Source organism: Mugil cephalus, chromosome 14, assembly GCF_022458985.1.
Source record: "Mugil cephalus isolate CIBA_MC_2020 chromosome 14, CIBA_Mcephalus_1.1, whole genome shotgun sequence".
NCBI classification, from domain to species: Eukaryota; Metazoa; Chordata; class Actinopteri; order Mugiliformes; family Mugilidae; genus Mugil; species Mugil cephalus.
The window spans coordinates 18,874,567-18,889,361 of record NC_061783.1 but is presented as its reverse complement, the minus strand read 5'-3'; the positions used below and the strand labels follow the sequence as shown (position 1 = coordinate 18,889,361).

General features: G+C 41.3%; 2 protein-coding genes and 1 non-coding gene across 3 annotated transcripts; 2 read left to right on the top strand and 1 right to left on the bottom strand.

Annotated features, from left to right (window-relative positions):
- Window positions 1–982: 982 nt before the first annotated feature.
- trnae-uuc lies at window positions 983–1,054 on the bottom strand. Its single transcript has one exon. It is a non-coding gene; the product is annotated as a tRNA-Glu (tRNA).
- A 1,232-nt stretch (window positions 1,055–2,286) lies between these two features.
- xkr8.3 (XK related 8, tandem duplicate 3) lies at window positions 2,287–8,503 on the top strand. The gene is made up of 3 exons (XM_047604188.1): window positions 2,287–2,899; window positions 5,419–5,606; window positions 5,888–8,503. Exons 1-3 carry the CDS (start codon window positions 2,577–2,579, stop codon window positions 6,616–6,618), a joined length of 1,242 nt encoding a protein of 413 aa, XP_047460144.1. The 5' UTR covers window positions 2,287–2,576; the 3' UTR covers window positions 6,619–8,503.
- Window positions 8,504–9,320: 817 nt separating this feature from the next.
- Window positions 9,321–14,770, top strand: LOC125020186 (XK-related protein 8-like). Its single transcript, XM_047605492.1, has 3 exons — window positions 9,321–9,897; window positions 10,404–10,585; window positions 12,947–14,770. Exons 1-3 carry the CDS (start codon window positions 9,602–9,604, stop codon window positions 13,768–13,770), a joined length of 1,302 nt encoding a protein of 433 aa, XP_047461448.1. The 5' UTR covers window positions 9,321–9,601; the 3' UTR covers window positions 13,771–14,770.
- The last annotated feature ends 25 nt before the right edge of the window (window positions 14,771–14,795 follow it).

The window sequence follows — 14,795 nt, the reverse complement described above, 5'->3', positions numbered from 1 at the left end:
ACTCGGAAACCAACGTAAAAGTGCATTAGCACCACTCACCACTGTGATTTTGGACCAGAAGATTAGAAAAACAAAAACCAAAGAAAAGGGGGGAAAATACAACAACAAAAAACTAAATCCTATCCACAGTATCTCATCTTTCTTTTTTAACCCAAGAGATTCTCTACATGGAAACTTAACTTTGATTTCTGCATTGTTGTTTTCAGTTTGTTCTTCCCTTCCTTGTACAATCAATCAGTACATGTTAGACAGATTCTAAATTACTACAGTGTCTACATGTTGCAGTTTTCCTATTTTGTGAAGTGTGCTGTTTAGTCCAAAGTGTCCTGTCCTGATATGCCTCTTCTTTACAGGTCATGCCCTGCCTTCTTCCTACAGCAACATGCTTCCAGTGTCGTTTATGTCCCTGTATTCTTTTTCATGTTGTTTTGTACTTGTTTCTTAATTATTGCTTTCCCTCCTCCCCATATTCATGCTGATTGTTTGAAATTCATAAAAATAATTTATGTATAAATAAGCACAGCTAACAATATTGCCATTTTTAACTGTCAGGCTCTTTCTTTTCTATTAACTTGTAACCAATTGTTGAATATTTGTGTATCTATTAATCCATTAATCCTTTCTAACATGCTGCATGGTCAAAAAATTAAAACGCTGGGTTTGGTATCGACCCGATACCAACTAAATACGAGGCACGTATCGACGACATGGATATCGATACTCTTTAATAATTAAGCGGATGTAACACAATATGAATCTGAATAGATTCTCCACATGCAAGGAATCTGACTCCCGTCACTTTGCTCTGTGGTAGATGTAAAATCACTTAAATATGCATGAAAGTAAAAACGTAAGAAAATAGACCAACTGTACAACATAAATTAGACTTTCAGAATAAAATAATAACATAATACGCATGAAGTACAAGATGTCCTCGGTCCTCTTCCTCCTCACGGACTAAATGCGAAGGAGAAAAGAGTGGTTCCCATACCGGGAGTCGAACCCGGGCCGCCTGGGTGAAAACCAGGAATCCTAACCGCTAGACCATATGGGACCGGTGAACGACAAAAAGGGGGCTGCCACGTGTCATTTCAATGGCATGTAAGTATTATAAAATGGTCTCATTTATAGTTTTTAATGTTAACTATATTACTAACGAATTCTAAAGATAAATATTTCTTTCATCACTATTATCTAACCTGAATATTCCAAACTAAAATGCCACTGCTATCATTCTCAGTATGAAAATATACCAAAGTGAGTCTGTTCTCGTCTGTGGCAGCACCGGCATTAAGACAAACACTTTATAGGGCACTCCCCGAAATATTTGGAAATTCTAAATTTCAACCAGACTAATGAAGACTAATGAATTTAACATATACTGGGACGCAATTTAAAATGTGTGGCAAAGTAATCTATAAATGATTTCAAAAAGCGTTGAATAAGTTCAGCTGGACTTGTAGGATTTCCTGAAGACGTTTGGCCACTCATTCGAGTAGCTTCTTCAGTTCTGATAAACTAGAGAGAAATTGAGGTTTAAATAGGAAAACTCTGTGGGTACACCTAACCAGAAACTTGCTTGACCAGAAACTGGCGTCACTATTTCCATAATGGCTGGTACTTAAACAATACTAAACAACCCATCCACAAACGCATGGCCCAACACACCATGACCTGGATGACTGTGAATCTTCACGGACATAACCCATAAAGGGTTAATGAAACCGCTGCAGTCATGCAAGAGCAAAACTGACTGTTAAGCACCATCTCATTGACCTCATTGAACCTGCGAAGGTTCTCAGTAATCTAGGTCATGGTTTATGCAATAGGCATTAAAAGGGCATCTGGATTTGTAGAGTCTTGAAAATCTCGAAGCTACAACTCCAATTGACTTTTTTTTAAAACGCATTTTGAATTAATATTAATATTGTCTTGATAGTATCATGCTGCTATACATGCAATATTCATACTGGTCACTTTAAATATCCTTGATTGCACTACTACCTCTCATCTCATCTTATTTTATTCTTAAATTCTATTTTTTATTTTAACTTGTTATTCTATTTTATATTTCCTATTCTATATTTATATTATTTATATATCTCAGGTCTGTACATTTATACCAAGAGCTGCTGAACAGAATTTCGTTGTGCCTTGCATAATGACAATAAAGATTCTTGATCTTGATCTTGATCGACATTATCGATATTTGGATCGATCACTGTAGCGGGTTTTTGTGGGCGGGGCTAAGAGGGGGCGGGGGCGGGGGCGGGGTCTTCGCAAACACACACACCTTATAGCGGTACTTTCCTCCTGGTCGACTATTACTATTTATACTTTTTATACTAAAACTTTTAACTCCAACTTGTTCTCGTTGGGTTTTAATATTGGTTTTAGCGAGTTAAGTGGACAGTATCGCTCAAATGTCGGAAGTATAGGTAACTTTCCCTCCTAATTGGTGGACAATGTGAAGCCTCTTTTCGGAGGGAAGTAACGGGGGGTGTTAGCCCGATGCTAGCTTCTCCCCGGACAGGTCGCTATTTGGTCGGCGAGGAGCAGGAGGAGCAGCAGCAGCCATGGACGCGCTTTCCAAATATTCCTGGGTCGACTTCGCCTTCTCCGTGGTCGGAGTGTGCACTTTCCTCGTGGACTGGGGCTCCGACGTGTGGGTGGCCACGGAGTTTTACTGCCGCGGGGACCTGTTCTGGTTCGGGGTGCTGCTCGGCCTCATGGTCCTGTCCTCGGTCGTGGTCCAGATGTTCAGCTGGTTCTGGTTCAAGTACGACCGGGAGCTGCCGGGCTTCAAAGCGGCGCAGACCGCAATTGGCACCGTGGTTTGCGGGGACCAAGTGAAGGTTTTCTGCCTGTTGCATGTGCTGCAGCTCGGGTTCCTCTGCAGGTAGAGTCACTCTAACCCTAATATTTACACAGCTTTTCATTATTGTTTTGATTCCAGCAGTTAAAACCAACCACAAAATTATCATAATTAACAATTTATTCCCAAGTTTATGTGTCAGGTACTTTATGTTTGTTTCTTGACTACCTCTAAGTTGCTCCTTTAAATAAAATAACCCCAATCCACCAAACATATCCATCCAGAATATCTGTTACACAACTAGAGAAATATGCAGATGAAACATATAATCTCTGGAAAAAGATGTGTTTAAGTGGCTTTATATCATTTCATCCCACATATGGTAAAAATATCTTGTCGCGTTAATGCAGAATTAGTCAAGAATACATACATAAAAACAACAACAAATCTGAAACAATATATAAAACTGAGCGCAGACGTGTTTATCCACATGACTTTGATTTTCCTGTATAGAGAATATACATAAAAAAAACAGCACTCTTGCATAATCTTTCAAATTTATTATTGTTTTCTGAAAATATTAGAGATGTCAACCATTGAATGGCGTCAAATTGACCTCGAAGGCAACAGGACGTTTAATAATTTAACACTTTATTCGTGCATAATCTTATGACCTGCTGTCCTGTGTCTGTGGTTCCTCAAAGTGTTTCAACAACAGTGCAATGAACAGCCTGAGTGATGTAAACACATGTTGGTCTTGCAGGGGTATTTTTTTTTTTACATGTTTCTTAATGGAAAAACTCTACATTCCTGTAATCTTAGGCCAAGCCTCTACAGTACACGGTGTGTTGAGGCAGCTGGTAAATCCAGTCACACAAAGGGAAAAATTCACGTATGAAAAGCACAAATAATGAGTTAATGAGGTATGAGAAGCTCTGAATGGCTTAATTAATGATGCATGATTGCTTCAGTGGTGTGGTGTGTTCTTTGTGGGAAGTGCTGCGGGTTATTGACTGTCACCGGGTATTCATTGTTATTTACATATATTTTTTTATTAATTATTAGTTATTCATATATTGCCAGTAGGGGTCAGTATTGGCCAGGATTTACAATACGATACCTATATTATGATATTGCAATATTCTACATGGCGATATACACTCACTTGCCACTTTATTAGGTACACCTGTCCAGTTGCTTGTTAACACAAAAGTTAATCAGCCAATCACATGGCTGCAGTTCAATGCATTTATTCATGTAGAGGTGATCAAGACAACTCGCTGAAGTTCAAATCGAGCATCAGAATAAGGAAGAAAGAGGATTTAAGTGACATTGAACGTGGTGTGGTTGTTGGTGCCAGACGGGATGATGGTCTGAGTATTTCAGAAGCTTCTGATCTACTGGGATTTTCATGCCCAACCGTCTCTAGGGTTTACAGAGAAAATATCCAGTGAGCACCAGTTGTTGATGTGAGAGGTCAGAGGAGAATGGACAGACTGGCTGGAGATGATAGAAAGGAAACAGTAACTCAAATAACCACTGGTTACAACCAAGGAATGCAGAATACCATCTCTGAACATACAACACGTCCAACCTTGAAGAAGATGGGCTACAGCAGCAGAAGACCACACCGGGGGCCACTCCTGTCAGCTAAGAACAGGAAACTGAGGCTACAGTTCACACAGGCTCACCAACACTGGACAATAGAAGACTGGAAAAACGTTGTCTGGTCTGACGAGTCTAGATATTGGGGTCAGAATTTGGTGTAAACAACATGAAAGCATGGATCCATCCTGCCTTGTATCAACGGTTCAGGCTGGTGGTGGTGGTGTAATGGTGTGGGGGATATTTTCTTGACACACTTTGGGCCCTTAGTACAAACTGAGCATGTTTTAAATGCCACAGCCTACCTGAGTAATGTTGCTGACCATGTCCATCCCTTTACGACCACAGTGGACCATCTTCTGACGGCTACTTCCAGCAGGATAATGCACCATTTCACAAAGCTCATGTCAGCTCAAACTGGTTTCTGGAACATGACAATGAGTTCACTGTACTCCAATGGCCTCCACAGTCACCACATCTCAATCCAGTAGATATTTCACCTTTGGAATGTGGTGGAACGGGAGATTGTCATCAGATGTTTATCTGGCAAATGTGCAGAAATTCTGTGATGTTATCATGTCAATATGAACCAAAATCTCTGAGGGATGTTTCCAACGCCTTATTGAAAGTATGTCATGACGAATGAAGGCAAAAGGGCGTCCAACCTTTTACTGGCAGGGTGTACCTAATAAAGTGGCCAGTGAGTGTTTTGCCATATCAATATTTTTAATTGCCAGCAGAATTAAAAAAATGTAGTGGAAAAAGAGTGTAAGTGTGTGTTTGTATGTATGTGTATATGAATGCATGTGTATATATAAATCGTAAGGAGCGATGTAAAAGGAAGCGGGAGATAAATAACTATTATAAACAATTTATGGAGAAGATGCAGGATTAATTAAGTCGGACATGTGAGCGAACTCATTGCGTCGTCTGCCCTTTTTCCGAATGATCATTTCTGTTGCGTTTGCTCATATTCGTACATGTGCTCCTTCGCGCAGGCACATCTCTGCCATACGACAGGGGTTCAGGGTTTGGTGGCGTAAGGAGGAGGGGTCGGAGTACGCCGTCTACCTGACGCACGACCTCAGCATGCTGCGGCTCATCGAGACTTTCTGCGAGAGCGCCCCTCAGCTCACCCTGATGATCTACGTCATGCTGCGGACCAACAAGGCCAGGACGGTCCAGTGTGAGTCCTCCTTTTACGTTAGAAACTATGTTAATACGCAGCCAGATCAATAAACTTCATGGGCGCCAATAATGGGCGAGCAGGACTGTAGTTGGATCGTAAGAATATAAATCGATATGTGGATGTTGTAAATGAATCGGGACCCAGTACTACTCATAAACCTGATCAACATGGCACCAAGACCTGAAAAACCTGAACGGGTGATGGGTTAACATGTAATTACATTGTGTTGGAATGTGCTCGCTTCCTCTTTTCATGGTTCAACTTTTTTTTTTTTGTAGTTGTGAGCATCGCTGCATCGACCACCTCCATAGCCTGGATGGTGGTGGACTACCACCGCTCCCTGCGCGCCTTCCTCCCCGACAAAGCCAAGCAGCGCTGGGGTTCCTCCCTGATCTACTTCCTGTGGAACCTGCTGCTGATCGCGCCCCGCGTCGCCGCCCTCGCCCTCTTCTCCTCCGTGCTGCCAGGCTACATCGCCGCCCACTTCGCGACGCTGTGGCTCGTCTTCGTCCTGTGGGCGTGGCGGCAGGGGACGGACTTCATGGACAGCGCGGGCGGCGAGTGGCTCTACCGGGCCACCGTCGGGCTCATTTGGTACTTCAGCTGGTTTAACGTGGCGGAGGGTCGCACCCGGGGCAGGAGCGTCATCTACCACTCGTTCGTCACGGCCGACGGGGGGATCCTGCTGGCGACGTGGTGGTGCTACAGGGACCCGGTCCAGAGCGAGCCCTACGCCCTCGCCCTGCTCGTCGCCCTGCCGCTCACCTACCTCCTGGGGCTCCTCTTCAAGACGCTCTACTACTCCTGCTTCCACCCCAAGATGCCGAGGCGTCCGCTGAGGGACCCGGGGCCGCCCGACGACATGCCCGACGCCGACGTGTCGTACAAAGCCTTTTCCATCCAGGACAGCGACGTGTCCTCGCAGCCTCTCAACAGACGGATGGCGTGCCACGCGTCTCACTTCTACAGAGAGCAGGGAATCAGCAGAAATACTCACGACGTCTCATGACGCGTGGTCACAGACGCTCAAACTGTATGCGAACCAATAAAACGCCACGTTGCACTATAGATGTACGGTTTATATCCTCACTTGCCACTTCATTAGGTACACTAGTGTAAGCAAATGCATCCTAATATAAGAGTCCTGCACTAGATCTTTGCTTCGTGACTCTTTTAATGTTCAGTTTACGTTGAAGCAGCCTCAGGAAAATAAATAATTCTAACTATCTGCCTCTGCAATGAGAACACAGGGGAATCAACAGCTCTTTCAGATACTTTTAACCAGGGACCTTCAACGTTTTAAAGGCCAAAGAGGGAAGTACCTACCCCTATGTGTTTATTATTAATTATCAGCCAAGTATATTTATAAATGTACATTACTATTCTCATTTTGGATTCAATATTAAGCTATTTAAATATTGCAGCATGTGCAAACGATGCAGCATGTGCAACACTACAGTGGCCATGCTGGAAAACTGCAGGTACCTCTGTGGACCATTCATGGAAATAAGATTTAAAGCAGGACTGCTACATTTGAATACATTCATTTACACTAGTGTACCTAATGAACTGGCATGATGTTACTGTATTGTTACTTGGGAAATTAGTTAGTTAAGTTTTGGTCTGTTTTAGCAAATTAAAGTGACTGTGTTTACATGGACGATATTACTAATAATCAGAATATGACAAACAAGTAGCACCAGTGAGAAACGTTAGCTCTTAATAGCCGCGTAAATGCTACATTCTGTGCATGTTTGCTCGACGTGAGATTTCCAGGCCAAACAACACAGTTGTTCAAACAAGACACTGCTGATAACAGGTTCAACCTGGTCACATCCTTCTCCTGAATGAATTCACTCAGCTTTTCTGTTTCTGGTAGATTTACGCTTCACATCAGGTAGATCTACTCTCACCGACGTACCGGGGCATGCATTACTTTATTTAGCGCCCGTGTGAAAAGTTGGAATCTGTTCAGGTTGAAGAAATATTTTCCATGTAAACACTGTCAGTGTTATGAAGAAAAAAAAAAAAAAAAGTCATCCAGAAGTATTAAAGTACCACTACAGATGTTATCAGTGAATCAACCTGTGTCTTAAGTGCTTATATTTCTCTCGTCTCTGTGAAGCTGCGTAGTTTTATAAGCTAATTATTAACTATTATTAGCTAATAATTTTTTTAACGGAGTAGATTCTATTTTATAAATACATGTTACACATGTTACACATCCCAATAACGTTGGGATAAAAGCTTTAGAACATTTCTGCATTAAAATCTTCACACGAGTGCTGAAAGTCGATTAAAAAAAAAAGAACCAGTTAGACTCATTTATTCAAATGTAAAATATAATATAATATTTTGGGATATTATCTTTTTAAATTTTTTAGAAAAAGATTTGATAATTTGTCTTTGTTACAGTCGCTGCTTGTTGAAACTTTGAATGTAAATTTGATTCTTATTTCTCTTTTTATTATCTTTTCTATCTGCTGTTTTAATTGTTTAATTGTTCTAATTGCGTGTTGAAGTGTTTGACTGTTTTCCCACACTGACAATGTTGACAGTGTAAGGTCAAGTTTTTTACAAGACGAAAACTGGTGTTAGCTCCTATTATTCTCTCGTTATTTGTTCAGCTTGTTCAAATATCACATGTGACACACGTGTCTCTGTTTTCTGTCGGACTTGAAAGCACTCTTCTTTTCCCTCTCAGGAGTAAAACTGTGCTGAATGTAGACGATCTGCGTTATCCTCGGTTTATCTAAATCTCCTCGGGCGCCATTGATGTTTTTTTTTTTTTTTTTTTGAATGTGAAAGCAAAAACATTTGTTCGACTTCAGTTGGCACCAACCTGTTTTTACCTCATCAGCCATGTGCAATTATTAAAACTAAATGAACAGTGACTTCAGTTTGTGTCTTTCTAGAGTTCATTGTAAATGAAATGAATTCCAGGAAATGCTTCAGTGGGTGGTGCATTGTGCCTTTAATCATTTGGCAAAGAGTTTCATTTTGTACTTTGGTCTTTCAGTGAGGTTTAGAAGCATGTGGTTTTCATTCAGCCAATCAGAGAAGATCAAGGAAACAATCTCAGGTCTCCTCTGGCCCAGATATGGTCGACAAGATGCAGCTCTGCATGCACACTGAGCATAACTACTTTATTAGGTACCATGAAGAAGAAGTCCAATGTGATAATGTGTATGTTAACCCCTCCTCTGGGTCCTATATGTGACAGCAGTAGCTTATTTGAAAACTGAAAATTGATAAAAGTCATTATAAGATTCAACTGACACCAGATAGCCCAAAAAAAACATATATATATATAATAATTCAGGCGAACCCAGCAACTACCTGTGCAGCAACTTTGATTACTCAAGAACAAAACCACTTCACTTTATTGCACTTCAGCGAGTTGTTGCTTTTAAAAGAAACCAAGACCGTGCACGAGTTACAAAATGTTCATGAACAGCATTGCAAATTTTTATGGGGGTATGTCCTAAATAGAGGTTAACAAGCCCCTGAATCAGCTCTGGGAGGGGGGGCGACCCATATGAGTCAGCTGAGGTACTACAACAGGGAGGGGGTTGCAAAATAGTTGGATGATTAAACATTTTTTATGTATTTATTAAATTTCTTTAAATACACATTAACACGAATCCGACATATATTAGTGAAGAGAATATAGATGATAATAACAATACTGTACATTTATAAATAGCACTAGTTTAATATAGAACACACATAATATGTATATAAATACATGTTTACCACTTGAAAACAAGGAACCATACATGTTAAATGCATTTATTTGGAATTTCTATGTATTTCAGTGAGTTCCCTTTGAAGGGTTAACATGGAAAGAACCAGGAGGCGTGTCCGGTATGAGGTTTTAAGAGCTTGAACTCTAGCAGTCACTTGCTAAGTTTCAGTTGTCTTTTTCATCTGCCGGGAGCAGCTGCTTGTCAGTCAGGGAGGAGACGTGTAAACGCTGGTCGGACGTCGATATGAAAGGCTTCAAGTACTCCCCTTGGGACTTTGTCTTCACTTGTTTTAGTCTGCCGATGTTCCTGCTGGACATTGGGCTGGACGTATGGGCCGCCGTGTCCTTCTACCAGGAAAAGGCGTACCTGTCCCTCGGTATCCTGCTGTTCCTTCTCATTGGCTCGTCTCTTCTTGTGCAGACGTACAGCTGGTTGTGGTACAGCTACGAGGATTTTGAGTCAAGGACCCAGGCCGAGGGCTGCCTGAAGCGGTGGCAGTACATAATACTGCATGTGTTCCAGCTGGGAATCTATATCAGGTGTGTGGGCTGTTTTCTCTGTTATGATAATAAGCCTCGGGCTCTTTACTCTCTCTAATGTGTGTGAAACTTGGAAGTCAAGTTGTTAAAAGACAGTTGCTCTAGAAAGTAGTTTCTCTTTTTATTTTGCTTGTTATCTGAAAGAGTCACGCGTGTGTACGGATATCTCGTTGGCCCTGCGGCCGCCCTATCAAACTGCCCTGCTGCACCACACTTACATGTTATGTAATTATAGCTCTAAAACCCAAGTAAGGAAACTTCAGACTGCTTCAGTTAGTTCCTCTGAACACACAACAATGCACAGAGGATGTTTTATCCAGACCACTTCCTGAGATTTTGCTTTTGTGACTACAATGACTTCAGCAGAACTCTGGCTCACTGTAGTACATGTATAGAATAACAAATTAGATGGCATGCAATCACTAGCACTTTTCTAAGGAACTTCACAACATGCTTCTACAAGTCCGTCTAACTGGTTGTGTTTCACTTTTCATATCTCTTACCAGGCATGCGGGCGTCTTGGAGTCTTCTGTAAAGAACATGTGTGGAAGGAACATGGAGGGTGCGGCCATATACCTGAGCCACGACCTGAGCATGCTGAGGGTCATAGAGACGTTTTCAGAGAGCGCTCCTCAGCTGGTCCTCATGCTCACTATCATGCTGCAGGATCGTCTGGATCTTGTGACAGGTGCAGTACGTCTTCCACGTGTTTCATTCATCTTGTGTTGTTTGGGTTATTTTCTTACGCATGACCTCACACTTCCCCTAAAACCAAAAAAAAAAAAAAAAAAAGCACTCGAGTAGCGTCGGCACTTCTTTGTTTGGCCACACAATCACACAGGTTTGGGCTTATTTTTGAACAGTTTATTGACTAAATTAGGGGCTGAAGGTTAATTCAGTTAATCAATATTTTCACGAATGGTTGTCAAATTCTTGTTTTGATCAAACAACACTGATGCTTTTCAGCTTGATATCATATAATACGTGAGTATTGATATGATTTGTTGCAGATTTAATACACTGTTGTACAGTGTATCAAAAGTATTTTGCTGTATGCTTCAGATCATTGGATGTTTTTAAGCCTTTTACTGCTTTTTATAAATGGAGACATGGTCAAACACTTGTTTAAAATCAAAGTGCAATCAGATTGCTATAGGGTAATGCCACTTAATTAATAACAACAAATACATTTTACTTGTATTGCATCTAACATTTTAACAATCTCAAAGTCCTACATAGGAACAAACAGGTCAATAAATAGTTGGTTTGGCTTTTTTAACATGATATTTTTTGTAGGTTTAACTATTAACATACCTAAGAAGTACAAGTAGTTAGTATTAACTAGGAATGGGTATCGTTAAAGTCTTATCCGATACCGGTGCCAAACCGGTACTTTTGAAATGGTACCGGTGCTTGAAGGAATACGAAAACATACAAACTTTGTGTCACTTTAAGGCAGGTGATGTGCAATTTTAACAGACTATTAATTTAAATAATATAGATGCAACTAAGAAATAAATTCACCAATATAAAATCTTTAAAAAATCACAACATACTGTTATAATTACATAATAAAAACAGTGGCGTCTGGCAGGCTAGCCAAAACGGTACATTTCTCGGCTATTACAAAATGCTATGAGTCGCTAGATGTTTATTCAAATTCGAGGTGTTACCTCCCTTTCCCAATATCTCCTTGGGGCAGTTGTTGCAGGTTGCCAGTCTGCATCTTTTGAGGTGAAGTCCAGCCGAACTTTTGAGGTCCGTTTGGCCTTTGGTATTTTGAAGGTTCACTTCCAGCCATGCGGGCGAAAAACTGACGTCACGTCACATGTAGCGTCGTCATGTGGGACTTGTTTTTCTTATTATTTGTGCTTAACACATTTTCAATAAAGTTATTGGAGGCAAAAAAAAAAAAAAGACCTAAGTGGCGCTAAGTGGCGCTAATTAAAAATTAGACCAACTTTTTTTGGTCTGGTTGCTACCGTTTGCGTCAGCACCGGTGCCGAATAAGTATTTATGCGCATTTGTCCACAGTCCCAGCTCTGGGTCTCAGTCAGGCTGGAACATCTAGACGCCATTATTGCTGAACAACCACATTTCCTCCTCATTCACAAATGACTTTTGACTCGTCTAGGCTTTGATTCTGCAGAACATTGACCTCGTTGTCTTCGTAGCTTTTGCTGACACTTATCTTGTCATGCTAAATCTTCCCCTGAGTCTTAATTTTCTTTTCGTAAGTTTGCAGATCAAAACAAATTGTCCTGTCAGGATTTCCTTTTTATTTCACTGCATCCATTTTACCCTCTTTACTTTTACAAGCCGCCCAGGCTGCTGCTGCTGAGAAACATGATGCTGCCACCACCATGCTTCACAATAGGGGTGGTTGATGTCCTCAAAACATAGTGTCCAGTCCAGCGGTTTAAAAAAGGGTCTCATCAAACTAAAGAACCTCAGAGTCTCATCCTGGCTTCTGGGTGGACTCTTGTTGTGACTTACACTCCTCCTGAGTAACCTTTTTCTCCAAGCTGCTTGGAGTGTTATTTTGTCTTTGTGGTGTAATTGTAGACAGAAATACTGACCTCACAGACACATTAGTCTTTGTAATATGGCAACGCGATTACACTTAATTTAACTAATTGTGAGACTACAACACTTTGACCTGTTTTTATCTCACATCATTTCATATAAATGCGGCCAAAAGTCCACGGATTCTGAAAAGAAGTGTGCAGTATATGGTAATAAGTTGAAGAGAAGTCAGCTTCCCTTTATGTAAATAAAATAAAAGGGGAACACATGCAATGTGTTGACCTTTTTATAGGTTCACTCTGGGCTAATGGAACAAATTTCAAGCTGTTGTGTCCAATATTGCAAAAAAAAAGAAAAAGCTACCGGTAGTTAAAAGTTAAAATAGTTCAAGTTTATTGTTGTATAGAGATTGTCTACCTTGCAGGCATGGTTAAAACAATACAACAAGAATCGATAAATAGTAGGTGTAGTTGTCATCTATGAACCTATGGCTGAAGTTCTTCCTCTTCCTCCTCGTCCTCAGTGGTCAAAGCCATCGGCTCGGTATCGGCCATCGCCTTCACTGTGACCACGTACCACCGCTCCCTTCGCTCCTTCCTGCCCGACAAGCAGAAGCAGCTTTTGACCTCCTCCGTCGTCTTCTTCTTCTGGAACCTGCTCCTCCTGATGTCTCGCATCGTCGCCCTCGCCCTCTTCGCCTCCGTCTTCCCCTGCTACATCTTCACCCACTTCCTTTGCTCCTGGCTGGTGCTGTTCTTCCTGGCTTGGCGTTCCAAGACGGACTTCATGGACAGCGCTTGCGGGGAGTGGCTTTACCGAGCCACCGTGGCCCTCATCTGGTACTTTGACTGGTTCAATGTGGTGGAGGGAAAGACGAGGGTCAGGACTATTTTCTATCACGGCTACGTTCTGATTGACATCTCCCTCCTCGTTGGCCTGTGGTGCTGGAGGATGATCACGGACTCTATCACGGAACCCTACATCGCCTTAATCGTTGCTATCGGCGTTCCTGCTGTTTACGTCGTCGGCCTCTTCTTTAAAATGATCTACTATAAGTTCTACCATCCAAACATTTGCAAAGAGGAGCTGAAAGGGGACGAAGCTGCACTCACTGGCAAAGACATTTCTTCTAGAGAGGAGCTTCAAGGGTACATAAGGGCGGATGAGATTGATTTTAAACCAGAGATGCTTTCTATTACTGAAGAGGATGGTTCACCGGGCCGTGCTACGAGGTCCTTTCCGGAGCCGATGTTGAGGAACGCCGCCGTGGGAGCCCCGCAGCCCTCCCAGCCGCCGGTACGCTGCAACAAGAGGATGAAGAAGCTGGCTGAGAACTTCTACTCCTGACCTGCATCAGGAGGAGGTTAGAGAGAAGCTCGGTCAGCGCATCACAACGCGTCGTCGAGGTTTAATAACACGTATTCATGTAAGCACTGTGTGCACACCGCGAGGACCAGCATCGACGTCCCGTTGTGTCCTAAAGCTGCTGGAACTGTTTTTACCGAAGAGATCCGTCCTCTTAAACCGAGAGACGAGAGGTTTGGGTTGTTTTCAGAGTCTCTGGTGCTACTTATTTTGTTTCTTTCAGCCAGTGAATGTATAAAACACCGAATGCCAGGAGACCTCTATTTCTCTGGATACACTGTAAAACGGGGACAGTTTGCACTCTTGGCATTAATATTATTAATGTATTTATTCTTTGTTTATGTTGCTGTGCTTCATCAACGACACATTTAAATGAATTATATTGTCGGACTCTGGAGGATATTTGCTTAATTTATTAGCTTTTCATATGAAATGAAAGATGGATGTCCATGTGTGCAGGTATGTAAGTGACTTCTACTATGAATATAAATCTCCAAAGCTAATGTGAAGTCAAAGAGGACAAATGGAACTATTAAATGTGACACTGTCTGACAGATGTTAGCTCAGTTTATTAGCTTTCACTTGCATCAGGTGCAAATCTTATTTAATTAATATGCAGGAGGGATTGATTTTGAACGGTTTTATTTTTGTAGCCTGAGTCCTCATCTGCTGTTTAAGTTTTAATTCCTTTGGAAAGCTTTTTGTTGCTTCAGAAAAGAAACACAAAAAAGGACGTTTGCACTGAAAGTAATTATTAAAACTAACTCACACATGCTTTATTTATTCACTGGAAAAGGGGATAAGTGTTAATATCATTGTTGTACCTGTAGCACATAAGTTTTTTTGTTTTTGTTTTTTAAACCAAGCTCTTAAAAGTTTATTATTGTATACCAGAAAATGTCATGTACTTTTTATTTTTTTTAATTTTTATTCTTTTTTTTTGTATCATAAGAAGTAATAAACACAAACTTTTTAAAATGTATTTACATTGTATTGAGTGTACACAG